Below are 17,535 nucleotides of genomic sequence, written 5' to 3' on the forward strand. Positions count from 1 at the left end.
TGGTGGTGTTTGCCGGCCAGGGCGGTGAGGGCGAGTTTTTGGCAAAACGCCCACATTCGGTCTGTTCGCACTAGCGCCGCCCGCGAGAGAAAAAAAAGAAGCTCCGACGGCTCGACGCTCGAATTCTGCCTCCAGCCTTTTTTTTCCACGTCCTCCCGTCGATCCACGGCAAGTCTACCAACGCAGACTTCTGGATTCTGAAAGTAGAAGGGCTCGAATTGCGTCTACTTTGCGGCTGATTGTTTTTTTTTTTTTTTTTTTTTTGACTACTTCATTTCGGCCTCGGATTCATTTTCGCAATGGCTGACTTTCTGCTTTTCGAGGGCCCTGTCGGCTACTCGCTTTTCAAGGTCACTCATCAGGCCGACAGCGTGGGCAATTCCCTGAAGGAAGTCCAGGAGGGTGTTGATGACTTGGCCAAGTTTGGCAAAATGGTCGACTTGGCCAGTTTCTTGCCGTTTGAGTAGGTTTTCATTTTCTGTGACTTTTGAGTCTCGATTGTGCGCCGCGACTGACGATGCTCCAGAAACAACAAGCAGGCCCTAAGTGAAATCAACGATATCTCGGAAGGTGTCGCTTCCGACACGCTCATCAACTTCCTGGAATTGAACCTTCCCAAGCCTAACAAGAAGAAGAAGGTCGTCCTGGGTGTTACCGACAAGACCCTGGCTGGTAGCATCAAGTCGGCCTTTTCTTTCGTCGACTGCGAAACCGGCGACACCAGCGAAGTCGTTCAGGATATGCTCCGTGGAGTCAGACTCCATTCCCACAAGCTTCTGAAGCAGCTTCGCGAGGGCGACTTGAACACCGCCCAACTGGGTCTGGGTCACGCCTACTCCCGTGCCAAGGTCAAGTTCTCCGTTCAGCGTGACGACAACCACATCATCCAGGCCATCGCTATTCTCGACTCGCTCGACAAGGCCATCAACACTTTCTCCATGAGAGTCCGCGAATGGTACTCGTGGCACTTCCCCGAACTGATCAAGATTGTTTCGGACAACCAGCGCTACGCCCAAATTGCCCTGCTCGTCAAGGACAAGAAGGAACTGGACGACGACAAACTGCACGACCTGGCCGCCCTGGTGGAGGATGACGAGGGTGTTGCTCAGAGCATCATCGACGCCGCCAAGCACAGTATGGGTCAGGAGATCTCGGAGACCGACATGGAGAACGTCATTTCTTTCGCCCAGCGAGTCGTCAGCCTGTCCCAGTACCGCAAATCTCTTCACAGCTACCTGGTCTCTAAGATGAGCGTCGTTGCGCCTAACCTGGCCGCGTTGATCGGAGAGATTGTCGGTGCTCGTTTGATTTCGCACGCCGGAAGCTTGACCAACCTGTCCAAGTACCCCGCCTCTACCGTGCAGATTCTTGGTGCTGAGAAGGCCCTTTTCCGAGCCCTGAAGACCAAGGGTAACACGCCCAAGTACGGACTGCTGTACCACTCTTCTTTCATCGGCCGCGCCGGACCCAAGAACAAGGGCCGTATCTCCCGTTTCCTTGCCAACAAGTGCTCGATCGCCTCGAGACTGGATAACTTCTCCGAGCAGCCTACGACTAAGTTTGGTGAGGCCTTGAAGAAGCAGGTCGAGGAGCGTCTGGACTTCTACGCCACCGGTGCTGCTCCTACTAAGAACGAGGTCGCCATGGTATGTTGATTCTTAAAACGCCTTCGAATTATTTGGTTCAATGCTAATTCCCCCATAGAAGGATGCCATGGATGCTCTTCTGGCCGATATCGACGTCGAGGCTGACCAGAGCGACGAGGAGATGGAGGATGCCGATGCTGAGAGCAAGAAGGAGGAGAAGAAGGAAAAGAAGGACAAGAAGGACAAGAAAGAGAAGAAGGAGAAGAAGGAAAAGAAGGAGAAGAAGAGTGACAAGGACGAGAAGAAGAAGAAGCGCAAGTCGGACGCCGGCGAGGACTCCTCCGAGAAGAAGAAGCGGAAGCACGACACCGACGCCGAGCCGTCCAAAAAGAAGAAGAAGGTCTAAATGCACCATTCCCTGGGACATGAGGGCGTCATTGTCGCGGCGTTGTAGGGCTGATTTTGATTTGATTTGTTGCCATCTATGTTCTTCTGCTTTTCATTTTCACGACCTGACGGGCTGGGTATTTGTAAATTATTCGATTGAGGCCTTTGTCGTGCTAAAATTTGTCTGTAGCTCATTTCTTTTCCTAGATCTTTTGCGTCAAATGTCATTGGGGAGTAGGCTGGGTTAGGAGTAGTCTGGGCAGTATGTAAGGGCTGCAGAACTGCAGGGCGGCCAAGGGGCAAAAGGACGGCGGAGAAGAAGTGCCGCAGAAACCCCTCAACGGTTGTCCCCCCCTTCAACTTCCAGTTCGCTCGGTGGTCTGAGCCCTTTCCCCACGCTCTCCGCAATCCCTCAGTCATAATAATGGCTTCTTATTGTTGCGAGGGCAAATACTGAAAGCCTTCTCATAGTCAGCCTTGACGTTACCTACAGCCAGCGAATGCTATCCATGTCATGCCCCCGCTTTCAGCTTTAGCCCCGCGCAATGATGCCCACGAGTGTGCCAACGATGACGTTCGGCACACCTCAACGTCAACGAGCGCCATCTGAAGATTCCGACATCTGCAGTGCATCCGTTTCTTCTCCATCAAATGTCTCCATTCACAGTCTCACAGAAGCCAGGCTTCGAGAGGAGGAGGATCTGGGCAGATATAGTCCCCGAGCCGCCGTCGCTGGTCGCCTAGGCGAATTGGCCATTCAAGCGGATCCTCTATCCACACCGCAATTTACGCATGGCCGCTTCGACCAAACACCAATGGCCCAGCCCCTGCATACATCCTGGCCCGATCTGGACAATCGTGGGATGGCAGCGTCCAATCCTGCACCAGCGAGTCAAGATTGGGCTGGTGGGCTGTCGGCGGCGACGCCCGAGAATGATCATAGTGACCGTCGCCACCATGAAAATACACCGAATGCAAATCCTACTATACCAAACATATCGCCGAAAAAAGCTGGTTCCGCAAGCCCTCGCAAGAAACGAAATCCGCTGGCAGCTGCGAAACCGCGCGGTCAAAGACGATCCCCACCGCCCCCTCAAAGTGCGCCTGAAAACCCTCTCACATGGCAGGACTCTGAAATCACCGGGCACAATCCTACCGATCCAAGTGATGATGGATATGGGATAAATGGACTTGGCTTTAAGCCAACAGCGTCGATTGCTTGGAACAGATCGCAGAGAAGGCAGAAACAAGTCGCCGATTGGAGGAGTCGCGAGGCACGGGAGGCACGGGAAAAGCGAAGGGAGAAACGAGAGGGCATCGAGCTTGACAAAATCCGCACTATTCAGAAAGGTGCTATCCAGAAGAAGGTCAAGTTCGACGTTTAATGGCATATCATCATTTTGCAGCTGGGGGGTATCTCGTCTTTTCCGTTTCCCTCTACTTCTTCTTTCTTTTCCCTCTTTACATTCTTTACCCTTAATGTACTCTGTCCCCCTCATGCACCCTGACCATGTTCAGCATCGGGGAAATACACGATCTAACGGAGTTTGCATGTTTTAGAAGCGGCGTTATTGGTATTGACAAGCGAGCATGATGACGCGATGACAATTGTTATACAAGCTTAATCAGACTGGAGTCCCTCCAAATAGAAATATGTACTTTACATGCCATGCGATAGATATAATGAGACCCCAGCAGAACTCCATGACTCCTTGCGATGCGCAAAAGCTCTACCAGAACTTGTAATTTGAGAGATTGGTCCAGCTCTTCCGTTGCTTTTCTTCCTCCGCTAACCGTGCGGCTTGCTCGATCTTCTGCTCCTTCTCTCGTTGCTTCTTCTCCTTCAATTCCTTCATCAGCTCCACAGCTTGTTTCATTCCATCCAGCTCCTGGACCCGGCGGCGCTGGCAGAACTCGTGGGCCGCGAGGGAAGTGAGAGCAAATGCTCCGACAGCCCAATTACAGGCTGTCCACATGGCGCGCATTCCTATAGCAATTGCCTAGCATTAGTAACCGAGTAACTTCGGGGCGACGTAGTCAATGCATCAGGACCCTCCTTACCTCCTAATACTCCCCTCACCCCACCAATGCCGAATCCAGCTCCGATTCCCAACAGTAACGAATCGCGTGCGCACGGCGCCTTATAGAACGATGTAGCGTCTTTGAGGGACATTGACTTCATAGCCTCGGTGACTGTAACATCTGAGCCCTTTCCTTTGGAGCCCGCCCCGGGCAGCATGTTCACGGGTTCCTCGGGGTTCCCGAACGCATCCCATAGCTTGCCGACTTGTGATTTGGCCTCATACCTCGGTTTAGGGCGTTGCGAATCTTCGATGTTGGTGGTTTCTCCGTTCGAGGTTGGACTGGGTCCGGAGTTCGTCGAGTCCCGCGTGTCTTCAGCCATGGCGTAAATTATGCTTTATTTTTGTTTTCGCGTAAACCGGACTGTACCTGTATGCTTTGCTCCGGGTGGGCAGACTCTTTGCGGGACCTAACGGCGCAACTTCCCCGGATCATTATATGTTCCGCGGGACCTGACAATACGCCAGGAACGGGCGGTTTTTCCGACATCCGCAGACTAGACCCGAACGGGGCACGCGTATAGTGGAAACGCGAACGCGTCGGCGACACCCGCAACCCGGGTTTCTCAGCAGGCTTTTGAGTATGTACAGCGCCGATTGTCTGGGCTACCATTGACTCGCCAATTTGCCCATTCCCTTCCATTCTTGCACACCAGACAGCCTCGAATCTCACCCAGTTATGCCCAGCGCTGCTCTACAATAATACATACGTCCCCCCGCGTCTCATGCTGAACTAGGTCCTTCCTGTCGTCTTGCAGTGATCTTTACCCCCCCCCCGGCCAGTGGGCGTGTGTCGTCGCAATGCCTGTCAGAAAGCCTAGCAAGTACGGGAACAAGTTCCGGTCCGGTGCTGCGTCCTTCAATCCGAAACGAACAAAAACAGTCGAGTTCTCCTCGCTCCGGTCGACGGAAGCCACTTCGCAGGATGAGAAATTCGAGGCGATCCGCCTGGCGAACAGCATCGACGAGTCCCTGGGCTTTCCGCGCTTCGAAGCCGGCGAAAAGCGCGTGGGATGGCTCATCAATATGCACAGCACCTCAATAGAGGACTCGACTGTCCCCGGGGGCCGTGCGGGCGTGGATTACTATTTTCTGGAGGACGATGGAGGAAGTTTCAAGGCTACAGTCGAGTACGATCCTTATTTCCTCATTGCCGTCAAGAAGGGTCATGAGATGGAGGTGGAGGAATGGTGTCGCCGCATGTTCGAGGGGGAGATCAAGAAGATCTCGCGAGTTGAGCGGGAGGATCTGAAATTGCCGAATCATTTGCTGGGACACCGGAGAACATTCCTTCAGCTGAACTTTTCGAATGTCAGCCATTTATTGGATGTGCGAAAGACGCTTCTTCCTCTGGCCGAGAAGAATAAGAAGAACGTGAATGTGATGGATACTTACGTGGAGGTTTCAAGGTGTGTTCGGTTTTCCCTATATCTTCCACTAGGATTGATGCGCTAACGAAAACAGCACCAACGTTGGCTTTGATCTCTTTGATGATGAACTAATTAATGAGGCACGATCTAATGGAAATACGCAAGCGAGTGATTTTATAATTGATATTCGAGAATATGATGTTCCTTACCATGTTCGAGTGGCGATTGATAAAGGTTTGCTTGCTGCTTGTGAATGCATAGTTCGTGGCTGACCATGTTATTCTAGATATCCGAATAGGAAAATGGTACACGGTGGAGGCAAAGCATGGCGTCATATCACTGAATTGCATTGAGGAGCGATTACAGCGAGCTGATCCGGTCGTGCTCGCTTTCGATATTGAGACAACCAAACTTCCTTTGAAGTTCCCCGATTCCGTCATTGACCAGGTCATGATGATTTCTTACATGATCGATGGTCAAGGGTTCCTCATCACCAACCGCGAAATCGTATCTGAGGATATCAACGACTTCGAGTACACGCCCAAATCGGAATACAGTGGACCCTTCATAATTTTTAATGAGCCTGATGAGCGCGCCGTCCTGGAGCGGTTCTTCGAACACATCAAAATCGCCAAGCCAACGGTTATTGCGACCTATAACGGTGACTTTTTCGATTGGCCGTTCGTCGAAGCAAGAGCCAGTGTACTTGGAATCGACATGTACACGGAAATTGGCTTCCGCAAGAATAGCGAGGACATCTACCAAAGCGATCACTGCGTACACATGGATTGTTTTGCTTGGGTCAACCGTGATAGTTACCTCCCCCAAGGCAGTCGTGGCTTGAAAGCCGTCACGGTTGCTAAACTTGGGTATGATCCCGATGAGCTTGATCCGGAACTGATGACACCCTATGCAAGTGAACGCCCACAGACTCTGGCCGAATACTCAGTCTCCGATGCTGTCGCCACATATTACCTGTACATGAAATACGTCCATCCGTTCATTTTTTCCTTATGCACCATCATTCCGCTCAATCCGGACGACACACTACGCAAGGGAACCGGAACGCTTTGTGAAATGCTTCTCATGGTGCAAGCGTACAAGGGCGAAATTATTCTGCCGAACAAACACAAGGATAGCCCGGAGTCTTTCTACGAAGGTCATCTACTTGAGTCAGAGACTTATGTTGGTGGTCACGTCGAGAGTCTTGAAGCCGGTGTATTTCGAAGCGACATCCCCGTCAGCTTCAACGTTGACCCTACGGCCATCGATGAACTTCTCCGCGACCTCGATGCAGCATTGAAGTTCAGTATCGAAGTGGAAGAGAAAAAGTCGATGGACGACATTGTCAACTATGAAGAGGTGAAAAGCCAAATTGCAGAACGTTTGATCAGCTTGCGAGAAAAGCCGGTCCGAGACGAAGTGCCGTTCATTTACCATTTGGATGTTGCTTCCATGTATCCGAACATCATGGTTACAAACCGACTTCAGCCAGATTCCATGATCCAAGAATCAAATTGTGCCGCCTGTGATTTCAACCGACCCGGAAAGACTTGTGATAGACGAATGCCGTGGGCATGGCGAGGTGAATTCCTACCAGCCAAGCGTGACGAATACAACATGATTCGACAGGCAGTTGCAAATGAGCGGTTCCCAGGCAGGACCAAGAACAGCCCAATGCGACTTTTTAGCGAAATGAGTATCGAAGAGCAGGCCGCCATCGTGAAGAAGAGATTGCAAGATTACAGCAAGAAGATCTACCACAAGATCCACGACAGCAAGACGATGGTGCGAGAGGCGATTATCTGCCAGCGCGAGAACCCGTTCTATGTCGACACCGTTCGCAACTTTCGTGACCGACGATACGATTTCAAAGGCAAGCAAAAGGTGTGGAAGGGCAAAGCCGACTCGCTTAAATCATCTGGTGCCCCCAGCTCCGAGGTGGATGAAGCGAAGAAGATGATCATTCTCTTTGACTCTCTCCAGCTTGCGCATAAGGTCATTTTGAATAGTTTCTACGGTTATGTCATGAGAAAGGGATCCCGATGGTACTCTTTGGAGATGGCTGGTGTGACGTGTTTAACAGGTGCTCGGATTATTCAAATGGCCCGAGAACTCGTTGAACGCATCGGACGGCCACTGGAACTCGACACAGACGGAATTTGGTGTATGCTTCCAGGCACTTTCCCCGAGAACTTTTCGTTCACCCTCAAAAACGGAAAGAAATTGGGGATCTCGTACCCATGTGTCATGTTGAACCACCTCGTCCACGGAAGCTATACCAACCACCAATATCAAACCCTTGTTGACCCGAAAACTTTCCGTTACGAGACACACAGCGATAACTCCATTTTCTTCGAAGTTGACGGACCTTATAAGGCGATGATCTTGCCCACCTCCAAGGAGGAGGACAAGAACTTGAAGAAACGTTATGCTGTATTCAATCATGATGGATCTCTCGCTGAGTTGAAGGGTTTCGAAGTCAAACGACGAGGAGAGTTGAAACTGATCAAGATTTTCCAAACCCAAATCTTCAAATTCTTCTTGGAAGGACAGACTCTTGAGGAAACATACCGAGCCGTGGCCCGAGTAGCAGACCGATGGCTGGATGTGCTTTATGAGCACGGATCGACATTGGCCGATGAGGAACTCATCGATCTGATTTCGGAGAACAGGAGTATGGCGAAGACCTTGGAGGAATATGGCAACCAGAAGTCGACTTCCATTACAACTGCGAGGCGTTTGGCGGAGTTCTTGGGAGAGCAAATGGTCAAGGACAAGGGCTTGAACTGCAAGTATATCATATCTTCAAGGCCTCGTAACACGCCTGTCACCGAACGTGCTATACCCGTCACCATATTTTCAGCAGAGGAGAATGTGAAACGCTTTTTCTTGAGAAAGTGGCTGAAGGATGATCCTGGAGACATGGACCCTCGAAGTGTGATTGACTGGGACTACTATCTTGAACGTCTGGGCTCTGTGGTGCAGAAGCTCATTACGATCCCAGCTGCACTCCAAAAGATCAGTAATCCTGTTCCGAGGGTGGCACATCCAGACTGGCTTCAGCGCCGGATTAACATGAAGGACGACAAGTTCAAACAGACGAAGATGACTGATCTATTCGTGAAGTCCGAAAAGAAACCTCTCTCAGACATATCGACAAATATTCTTGATCATCGCGTCCAGCACCCAGGTGACATGGATGAGGCGATAGCAAACTCGACACAAATGTCCAAGTCATCACCAAATAACAAGGTTTCTCAGAAAAGAAAACTTCCTGAGGGTCACACGAAAACCTCTCTTGATCCTTTCGCCAGTCTCCCGGTAAAAATGCCACCGATGGAGGATGATTACGTCGGGTTCTTGAAATACCAAAAACAGAAATGGAAGATCCAAAAGCAAGCCCGTGTTCGCCGTCGCCAACTCTTCGGTGAACGAGCCAATACTGGCACAGATTCCTTGAGTCACCTGTTCAGAAACCAAGCCGAATTGCTCTATATCAGTACATGGCAAGTGCTACAGCTGGCGGAAACATCAAGACCTGGCATTGTGCGAGCTTTCGTCCTGATCGACCGAAAAGTCCATACTTTGACCGTCAAGGTCCCACGACAGATTTATGTCAATTTGAAGCAGGACTCGCTTCCGGATGTCGACGTCCCAGATTGTGAAGTCGAGAAAGTCAACCACACATTACCCAACGGGCACCCTTCTGTGCATCTGTTCAAATTGACACTATCTGAGGAGACCTTTATACATGAGGCCGATAAGATTGATCTGCTTCTACAACATCCTAGTATTGAGGGTGTTTACGAAAAGGGTATCCCGCTGAGCGTACGCGCCGTTCTAAAACTCGGCAGCATCTGCACATTCGACGAAGAACAGCGCGGTGTCCTTGGAGAAGGATTAGACCGCGGGTTCGACCTTTCGACGTTGTGTCGTACTCCCTCCGAGCAACCATATCTTCTGAACACGCCGTTGGTTTATCATTATTTGTACCATGTGACCTCGGGAGACAGACAGATCTTTGCTCTCTTTTCCACCGCCAAGAGCGAGGCGCATATCGTCATTCTCAATCGGACGAGAGATGTCCAGGGCCTTCCCAACGTGGATAAAATCTACTCAGAACTGTTGATGCGTAGGAAGCAAAACATGGAGGGAGATCAAGCTCAGGCGGCATTCGAATACCAGGACAAGATCCACTTCAGGACGACCCAGGTTACAACCAAGAGAAAGGCGTATCTAGAGGTCGGCGACTTGGTCAAAAAGCTCAAGAGCGATGAAACCCAGCCATCTATTCTGGTTATCCAATCGCAGCAGAGAAACCGATTGTGCCACGATATTCCCATCCTCAAGGATTATCCTGTTCTTCCTGTGAAGCCTGAAGTATCGGATATGGATCTTCCTCCATTGGGCTGGCAATCTTTCATCGCTAGGAGACTGGTCACGCATTATCTGTATCTCTCTGCTTGGATCCATCATTTGACCCTGCTGGCCAGATACGGTGATGTCCCTCTCTGCAACCTGGAAAGTGATGATCCCCGATACCTCATCGACATCTCGTACGCCCGGCGACTGCAGCAGAACAATGTTATCCTGTGGTGGTCTCCAAGCCCAAGACCCGATCATGCAGGATACGAGAAGGATGACATTACCGGTCCATTGGAGAAGGTCTCTATGCCGTCCGTCAATGCCCCATGCGCTTACGACACGGTTTGTATTGAACTGGAAGTGCGCAATCTGTCAATCAACACGATCTTGACTTCCTCTATCATCAGCGAAATGGAAGGAGCCGATACACTGTTAGCGGGCTCTGATGCCGCCGCCGATAGTAACGGTGCAGGCGTTCTCTATTCCGAAAAGGCCTTTACCTCGGCTGGTGCCGTTGTCTTGCGAGAGATGGTCAAGAATTGGTGGACGGAGGCCTGTGAAGGAAACACAATGGCCGACATCATGGTGCAGCATCTGATCCGATGGGTTGAGAGCCCAATGTCGTGTCTTTACGATCGGTCTCTGCACCATTACGTGCGGATGCTATCTCGCAAATCCTTCCAGCGACTTATGGTGGAATTCCGGCGTGTTGGTTCGAATATTGTGTTCGCCAGCTCCACGCGCCTTCTGCTTCAGACGACCAAAACGGAGGTTGGTAATGCTTATGCGTACAGCCAGTACGTGCTCAAATCTATTCGAGCCAATCCGTCGTTCCATTTCATTGACCTGGAGATCAAAGAGTACTGGGACTACCTTGTCTGGTATGATGAGTACAACTACGGTGGAAAGGGATGTCGGGAGGTCACCGGAGCGGACGAGCAAGAGCTTGAAACCGTCATGCATTGGCAACTCAGTCGCTTCCTACCAGCCCCCATGCAGTCCATCTTCAACGATTGGGTGGTAGAGTATATCGACTTGATGCATGGCATCAAGCATCCAGAGAACGACAACTCCTCCACGCCTCGGCCAACGCAGATTCCCCTCACTCGCCCGAACGATGAGGACAGCGAGGAAGTTTCGGCTGTCCTGGCCGAGAAATTCTCGAAGCCGATGAAGAAACAGATTTCGGGCCTTATTCGCCGTCAGCGTGAGGAAATGCTTCACCCGGAACTCGCATCTGACTACGCATTTCCCGTGCTTCCCGGGGTTCTGTCGGACCCCAACGACGAGAAGCGCAACCCCGTGTTGGAGCTGGTCAAGCTCCTGATGCAGATTTTGAGTCTGTCCAAGACCACTACCCTCGAAACACGTCTTCTGCGTCGCGAGCTTCTCGCCCTGTTCGAGGTACGAGAATTCAGTAAAGAAGGCCGATTCGAGAATCCGGCCGCCAGTCTCAAACTCCCCGAGCTCACCTGCGGTGCTTGCTGCCTGATCCGCGATCTCGACCTATGCCGCGACGAAGACGTCCTACCAGACCCCGGATCTGACCCGAGCAAGGCGGCCGCGAAGCCCTGGCGCTGTCCCTTCTGCCAGACTGAATATGATCGACTGGCGCAGGAGGAGATTTTGATCGGTCAGGTTCAAGGAATGATAGTCGCATGGCACACGCAGGATCTCAAGTGCTCGAAATGCAAGGGCCTGAAAGTCAGCGACTTCATGGAGCATTGCTCGTGTAGCGGCAGCTGGGTGGCCACGATGGACCGGTCGGAGATGGAAAAGAAATTGCGCGTGTTGGAGAGCGCCGCGAAGTTCCACGGATTGAAATTACTGCAGGGGGTGGTAGAAGAGGTTCTCAGGCGCATGTAAATGTATGCACTCATCTATGGCTTTTGTTTACTGTCAGCATTAGGTATTGTTAGGGTTTTCATGGGGCAAAGGGCGTTTTTGGAGCGTTCTATATCCCAGTCTAAATACATATTGATTATTACATTATTTGTTTCAAGGGTGATAACTCCGTAGTGAATGTGATAGAGAATGGAAGTAGATCTCCGCGCCTGAGGCCTCCAATCACCTCGGGCGCAAGTGAAACCCACTCCAGACTCCTCTTCGTCTTCTCCTCTCCCTTCGTCTTCTCCTCTCCCTTCGTCTTCCTAGTCGCCGTCTTACCTTCTCTGTCTTCCCTCCATAACCTTTTCTCCCTCCCTCCTTCGGTTCTGCTTCTCCCTTCTTTTCCTCACCTGTAGATATATATTCCATTCCAGGCCACACCACCACCGACAACCCCGCATCCCGCCCTTCGCCGCATTATCAACAGCCGCTTTCGCGAGCGTCCAGCCTATCGCAAATTATACGGATTCTTTGTGTTTCAAGCTCGTTCGTGATAATCTCTGGCGATCCCCGAACTCACCGCGTATTTCTAACACAAACACTTTCGTCTATCGCAGATCTTCCCGACTTCTTCGGCATCAGCCCACCTCCGCAAATGGCGTCCCAAGCGCAATCCGCCCAGCGACCGAAGGTCCAGCCCTGCCGATACAAGACCGGAAAGACACTAGGAGCCGGCTCCTATTCCGTCGTGAAGGAATGCGTGCACATCGATACCGGTCATTACTATGCCGCCAAGGTCATCAACAAACGGCTGATGGCGGGGCGGGAACACATGGTATTTACGGTCGCCATGATCGCTGTCCAGCGTGGAGGCTAATGGTTCGGTGTGTTGGTCATAGGTTCGAAATGAGATCGCGATCTTGAAACGGGTGTCGATGGGTCATCAGAATATTCTGACCTTGGTGGATTACTTCGAGACGATGAATAACTGTACGTTCTGCGGTTCTGTCGTTTTGCTGGGTGGGCGTTGTTGGGTTGGTTTATCTGCTGGATGCTGACGATTTGTCTCGATAGTATACCTCGTTACTGATCTCGCGCTGGGCGGAGAGCTCTTCGATCGCATCTGTCGTAAAGGCAGCTACTTCGAGTCCGACGCCGCGGATCTCATCCGCGCCATCCTGTCGGCCGTCGCCTACTTGCACGATCACGGCATCGTGCACCGTGACCTGAAGCCGGAGAACCTGCTGTTTCGCACGCCGGAAGACAACGCTGATCTCTTGATTGCCGATTTCGGACTGTCGCGCATCATGGACGAGGAACAGTTCCACGTTCTCACGACAACCTGCGGCACGCCGGGGTATATGGCGCCGGAGATCTTCAAAAAGAGCGGTCATGGAAAGCCAGTGTACGTTTCCCCGTCTTTTCCACCCCATCGAAGGTTATTATTAGCACCAGGATCTAACACACGTACCATCCCACAGAGACATCTGGGCCATCGGCGTCATCACCTACTTCCTCCTGTGCGGCTACACGCCGTTTGACCGCGACTCCAACCTGGAAGAGATGCAGGCCATCCTTGCAGCCGACTACTCGTTCACGCCGCTCGAGTACTGGCGCGGCGTATCGCAAAACGCCCGCGACTTCATCAAGCGCTGTCTCACCGTCGACCCGGACGCGCGGATGACCGCACACGAAGCCCTGCAGCACGTCTGGGTGAACCCGCCGTACGACGCAACGGCCGACCAGTCCGGCACCGGCGAGGACCTGCTGCCGACTGTCAAGAAGAACTTCAACGCGCGTCGCACCCTGCACAAGGCCATTGACACCGTGCGCGCCATCAACAAGCTGCGCGAGGGCGGCGGCCTGATGATGGACGGTATCATGAGCGTCGACCCTAAGCCTGAGCGCGTCAACGGCAACGAGATCATCGAGGAGGAGCAGCCGGCGCGTGGGGGCCGGGGCCTCGGCCACGACGGTAACATGGAGATCGATAGTCGCGGGAACGCGCGTGGTCAGACTGAGGAGCAGATCCGTGCACAGGAGAGACGGGTTAAGGAGACGGTCGCGGGACTGTGGAGTCGGTCTGCTGTGAAGAAATGAGTGCTGTGGATGAGTAGACGGGCTTTCTACCTGCCTGTCTGTGTATCTATTCGTATCGGGTATATACATTGTGGTTGGATTCAATGGCAGGACTGGTCCTTTAGGAAATTGGTATACATAGGCTGTGTTAGCGGTATAAATATCAACGCATAGGAATGATTTACGAGGATGGTTTAGAACAAACAGTTACTTAGACTTGGGGTTGTTGATTGCACTAACGATAATCCTCACCCGAAGCTATATATATCCCTACCCTCCAACCTACCATACTATTTCTATTTAGGAGTTTGAAAATTTGAGAAATTCGATTCCATAGCTGCTAGGTGAAAGATGTGCCATAAGATAGATCGAGATAACTGGACTCCGAAAATGAAAACAGAAGATAGGAAACGCCAGCTGACCCCTCACATCACATCGTAATCGGGATTAACCGGACCATCCAGAAATCGAACCGCTTGGAGGTTGCGAAGGCACCGGGCCAAACGAAACCACCATCTATACTATGAGAAAAGCCTATGGAAGGCCGTGAATTGCCCGTGGTCGACGACAGATCGACAAATGACCAGCAAGTGCATGCATGCAGTCTTATACGGGCGGACTAAGGAGCTTCTCACTTCCATCTGCCAGAGACAGAACCCACTCCCGCCACTCTTGCCACTCTGCGTAGGTGGCGGCCGCCTTGAGACCCTGATACTTGACCACTCGAAAGTCGGAGACCTGCTCCCAGGGCTTGTTGGCGCTCGAGTTGCTGCTGGAGCTGTTGCTGCCGCGGAGGAGCCTCCGGGCAGTACTTTCGGGGGAGCCCGACCATCCGGCTTTGTCCATGAGGCTTTTGACGGTCTGCTCTTTGGTCCAGCCTTGCTCAACGGGAACGTCGGGGAGATAAGTTGCGCCGTAGCGCCGGCCGCGGTGGATGAACGAGATGCGGATCCCGTGGACGCCGAGAATCCAGTCTAGGGCGTTTGTGCACGGTTCGAAGGAGCCTAGGAGGGTTAAGGAACAGGATAGGGAAGGGAGAAGAGATGCAGGAATTGGAGAAAACCGAGTGTCATCGAATGCGCTGCCGGGTTCGTTAGCATCTGCATATAGGAACTAGACCCAAACTTTGCAACTGGTTGTGGGCCGTGAACTCTGCTCCTGGATGACAGGGGTACATACGAAGTAAGGGCGTAGGACTTCAGACCCGCAGCAAGTTCCTGCGCCTCGAATGTACCGATACATCCACGGAGAGACTTCCGACCACTCTTCGACAATGTATTCCAAGTCACGAACAGCGGATATCGCCGTTCTTTCGGAGCCGTTTGCGTAGACTGCGAACCCGGCGTGGTTACATTTGTAGAGCTGGACAGGACGGAACGCGACGAATTGTTCGACGCACTGGACGGCGTGGTCGACCGACTCGAGTCACTTTGCAGCCGCGTCACGCTGGGCAGCTTGATCTTCTGGGGTGGGTTCTTCCTAGACCGAGAGCCTGCGTCGTCACCACCGCCGGTCTCTTCATCTACAATCTGCTGGTTGATGTCCTCATCGCCATCCTCCCTCAGAGAAACCGACTCGTCATTGTCCTGGAGAGCGGCGATTCTCTTGTACTGCTCGTGTCGCTCCCACAGCTCCTCTACCACCTCCAGGCTAACGGGATCTTGTTCTTCGTAGGCCGCCGCGAGGCTTTCGAAACAGAAATAGCAATGGGCTGGGCTTGCCATGTTATTATCTCCTTTGTTTTGCGTGTTGGGATAGGACGATCAAGGACTCCAGATTATTGTTTAGTCACAGAGCCGAGCGATGTAGAGGGGACTGCAGTACCCCTCTGGTTCTTTAGACTGTCTAAACGCGGGAAAGGCGGGTCAAAAGGATCCCTTGTGGATTGTACGAAGCAAGTGGATTTGACGGGGGTCACTGGACCGATGTTGTAGCTGATTGTCATGCGCAAAATGCCCGCGATGTCACTACTTGGAGCAGACCCGAAGCCACGAAGTCAGGCTAAACCGAGGGAAGCCAACCAAACCAGCGGTGCAGCGGGGGAAGAAGAGGGGAAAGACGAGAGAGAAAGAAGGAGGGAAGAGAAGGAGGCGAGCAGGCAGATTACCTCATACGTCACGTGCTCGGAGATATCTGCGTTTTAGTCATGATTGAGTCGCCGTCTGCTCTTCTCGTCTCTAGGTTTACTCAAGTACAACGACATTCTTTCCTGTCGATTTCCCCGCTAGATATTCCTGCTTCATCTGTTCCGCTTCCTCCAGCCTCCACTCCTTGACCTCGACGTCCAGTTTGTTTTGGTGGAAGAGCGTGACCAGCTCCTGTGCCTCTGCCGTGTCGGCAACTAAGGACCCAACCAGCTTGATGTCCTTGTAGATCGTGGTCATATAAGACATTGTGATACCCTTCTCAGGCTGGCCCAAAAGCACCATTGTGCCATGTTTGCGAGTGAGAGCTGCCGCTAGCTCAAAAGCCGACGGATGATCCGTGGCAAGTACGGTTGCGTCCAGGCCAGGATAAGCCGAGGAAATCACTGCGTTGATTTTATCCAGCGACTTTTCAACAGGATCCGTTGCCAGAATTGAAATATCGGGGCTGTGGGCATAAGATGCAACTGCGTCCAAAGCAGGTTGCTTCACATCGATGGCTGCTACTTTGTAGCCCTATCCAGGTTGGTTAATGGATGAATGTAGATCGCTTTGGGAGACAGAACTGTCTTACCATGCATTTGGCCACCTGGGTACCAATATGGCCGAGTCCACCGATTCCCACTATTCCAATGGATCCTCCTTTGGGTACGCTTGCTCGAACGATCCCTCCATAGATACTAATACCGGCACACATCAAGGGTGCTGCAATCTTGAACTCCATGTCATCTGGGAGTTTGACAAGGAAACGGGCATCTCTATAGACACACAAGTTAGGTTAGACTAGAAGAGACATAGAAAGTGGCTTGACTTACGCAACCATATATTCTGCCCAGCCACCGTCAGCAGTCAGTCCCTTCATTAGCGGATTATCGCAATAAATCGGAAGACCTGCTTTGCAGTCTGGACATTTTCCTATACATGAAGGAAAACATTAGTATTCTCCTCCATAGTTTGACCTGCATACATACCACAAACGGTATCGAAATTGATACACCCGACTCTATCACCCTTCGTAAACCCAGTTACCTGGGACCCAATCCCCTCAATAATTCCCGCAGGCTCGTGAGAACCGATAAATGGCAACTTAGAGTTGAACTCGCCATTCAATGCCATGAGATCTGTATGACAGAACCCCGCGGCCTTAATGCGGACAAGCACTTGGTGCGGTTTGGGCCTGGGGACGGGCACTTCGGAGATATGATAAGATTCGTTGAACTCTTGGATCTGGACTGCCTTCATTGTCTTTGGCGCCATGGTGGTCGTTGAATGTGGTATGGCTGGTTCAATAAAGACTAAGAAGTACGGTTGGGACGAAGTATAAAAGCAACATGATGTGGTGTCGCACGCATCTGAGAACGTGACATATCCCCAAATTGGGGTAAGGAAGGGTTGTTGATTCCCCTAGGTCATAGTCAACGCCAAGGACCAATGCCTATTTCAACTGTGGAAACCACGGAGTAAAGTTCAGTCGGTATAGATTATTAAAGATTCCAATTCACTAGTTATTTGCCTCTGATCCTAAGAGCAAAGCATCCGAATGGACATGCTTGTGGGGCTGGTGGGTACTGCCAATGCGAGGAGTCAAGACGATGTCGGTTTCTAAGACGTTGCAACCATTTGCGATGGGGATGTGATTGGGGCTAGAGACGGTTTGAAGTATATATCATGAGCTCCTCTATCATATAGAAAT

General features: G+C 51.7%; 7 protein-coding genes across 7 annotated transcripts; 4 read left to right on the forward strand and 3 right to left on the reverse strand.

Moving 5' to 3' along the window:
- Positions 1-299: 299 nt before the first annotated feature.
- On the forward strand, positions 300-1,992 carry sik1 (snoRNP complex protein NOP56; the record flags this gene model as incomplete). The annotated part of the gene is made up of 3 exons (XM_046083399.1): positions 300-463; positions 527-1,646; positions 1,705-1,992. 3 exons carry the CDS (start codon positions 300-302, stop codon positions 1,990-1,992), a joined length of 1,572 nt encoding a protein of 523 aa, XP_045939356.1.
- A 550-nt stretch (positions 1,993-2,542) lies between these two features.
- Positions 2,543-3,358, forward strand: LDX57_001754 (uncharacterized protein; the record flags this gene model as incomplete). Its single annotated transcript, XM_046083400.1, has 1 exon — positions 2,543-3,358. One exon carries the CDS (start codon positions 2,543-2,545, stop codon positions 3,356-3,358), a length of 816 nt encoding a protein of 271 aa, XP_045939357.1.
- Positions 3,359-3,703: 345 nt separating this feature from the next.
- On the reverse strand, positions 3,704-4,377 carry LDX57_001755 (COX20 family protein; the record flags this gene model as incomplete). Its single annotated transcript, XM_046083401.1, has 2 exons — positions 3,704-3,960; positions 4,035-4,377. The coding sequence occupies 2 exons, from the start codon at positions 4,375-4,377 to the stop codon at positions 3,704-3,706; spliced, it is 600 nt and encodes a 199-aa protein (XP_045939358.1).
- A 478-nt stretch (positions 4,378-4,855) lies between these two features.
- On the forward strand, positions 4,856-11,742 carry POL2 (DNA polymerase epsilon catalytic subunit POL2; the record flags this gene model as incomplete). The annotated part of the gene is made up of 3 exons (XM_046083402.1): positions 4,856-5,463; positions 5,519-5,658; positions 5,711-11,742. The coding sequence occupies 3 exons, from the start codon at positions 4,856-4,858 to the stop codon at positions 11,656-11,658; spliced, it is 6,696 nt and encodes a 2,231-aa protein (XP_045939359.1). The 3' UTR covers positions 11,659-11,742.
- A 532-nt stretch (positions 11,743-12,274) lies between these two features.
- Positions 12,275-13,719, forward strand: cmk1 (serine/threonine-protein kinase; the record flags this gene model as incomplete). Its single annotated transcript, XM_046083403.1, has 4 exons — positions 12,275-12,454; positions 12,519-12,609; positions 12,694-13,024; positions 13,101-13,719. 4 exons carry the CDS (start codon positions 12,275-12,277, stop codon positions 13,717-13,719), a joined length of 1,221 nt encoding a protein of 406 aa, XP_045939360.1.
- Positions 13,720-14,304: 585 nt separating this feature from the next.
- On the reverse strand, positions 14,305-15,422 carry LDX57_001758 (AMMECR1 domain-containing protein; the record flags this gene model as incomplete). The annotated part of the gene is made up of 2 exons (XM_046083404.1): positions 14,305-14,779; positions 14,878-15,422. The coding sequence occupies 2 exons, from the start codon at positions 15,420-15,422 to the stop codon at positions 14,305-14,307; spliced, it is 1,020 nt and encodes a 339-aa protein (XP_045939361.1).
- Positions 15,423-15,881: 459 nt separating this feature from the next.
- Positions 15,882-17,099, reverse strand: LDX57_001759 (uncharacterized protein; the record flags this gene model as incomplete). The annotated part of the gene is made up of 4 exons (XM_046083405.1): positions 15,882-16,358; positions 16,417-16,600; positions 16,658-16,757; positions 16,814-17,099. The coding sequence occupies 4 exons, from the start codon at positions 17,097-17,099 to the stop codon at positions 15,882-15,884; spliced, it is 1,047 nt and encodes a 348-aa protein (XP_045939362.1).
- Between the last annotated feature and the right edge of the window lie 436 nt (positions 17,100-17,535).

This window comes from Aspergillus melleus (assembly GCF_016097325.1).
Source record: "Aspergillus melleus strain CBS 546.65 chromosome Unknown contig1, whole genome shotgun sequence".
In the NCBI taxonomy this organism is placed as follows: domain Eukaryota; kingdom Fungi; phylum Ascomycota; class Eurotiomycetes; order Eurotiales; family Aspergillaceae; genus Aspergillus; species Aspergillus melleus.